The 600-nt window shown below is 26.8% G+C and overlaps 1 protein-coding gene across 1 annotated transcript in view; it reads right to left on the bottom strand.

Moving 5' to 3' along the window:
* The window catches only part of ENU1_072200 (serine-threonine-isoleucine rich protein, putative), a gene marked incomplete at both ends in the record, with an annotated part of 828 nt that overhangs the window by 170 nt on the left and 58 nt on the right, over nt 1–600 (bottom strand). Inside the window, one exon of the mRNA XM_008858450.1 lies at nt 1–600. This exon is cut by the window's left edge and continues 170 nt beyond it; it is cut by the window's right edge and continues 58 nt beyond it. Coding sequence (XP_008856672.1) covers nt 1–600 — 600 coding nt within the window.

The following is a 600-nucleotide window of genomic DNA, read 5'->3' as shown; positions in this document are numbered from 1 at the left end:
GTTTTGTGTCTTCTTCTTTAACAGTTACAATAACATCTTTTTGTTGTTTTAAATTAATTGAACTAATATTTTTTGATAAAGTTACTGTGCATGTTTTGGTTGGTTGAATAGTATTCCAATTCTGATTAATAGTAAGTGTAGAACTAGAACAATCATCAACAAGATTCATTTTAGAATAATCAGTAATAGAGTCACAATCAATCTCTGAATATTTATTTTTTGTTCTTGTACAATCACATTTCTCTGTTTCAGAATGTTCCTTTTTATACACTCTGTAATAGTCACACTTTTTCTTTGAAAGTTCTGAAGGAATACTACTTTCATGTTTAGCATAATAAAGAATTCCATTATTTGTTTCCGCTGTATCAACTGTTTCAACTTTTATTTCAGTTTCAATAATCAGTGGACAACTATTTGATAATTTAAGTTTTTTAATTGTTCCTGCTCCAGTTAATGTGAGTTTTGTACATGAACCAATAGTAAAACTATCAATCTGGTTATTTTCATTGTTCTCTCCAATATTAACTTTAATTTCACCAGTTGTTTTATTATTATCTACTGAAACACCTGTACAATATTCTTTATCTTCATAATTATGTA

Source organism: Entamoeba nuttalli, assembly GCF_000257125.1.
Source record: "Entamoeba nuttalli P19 unplaced genomic scaffold asmbl_3530, whole genome shotgun sequence".
NCBI classification, from domain to species: domain Eukaryota; phylum Evosea; order Mastigamoebida; family Endamoebidae; genus Entamoeba; species Entamoeba nuttalli.
This window is presented reverse-complemented; position numbering and strand designations above follow the sequence as displayed.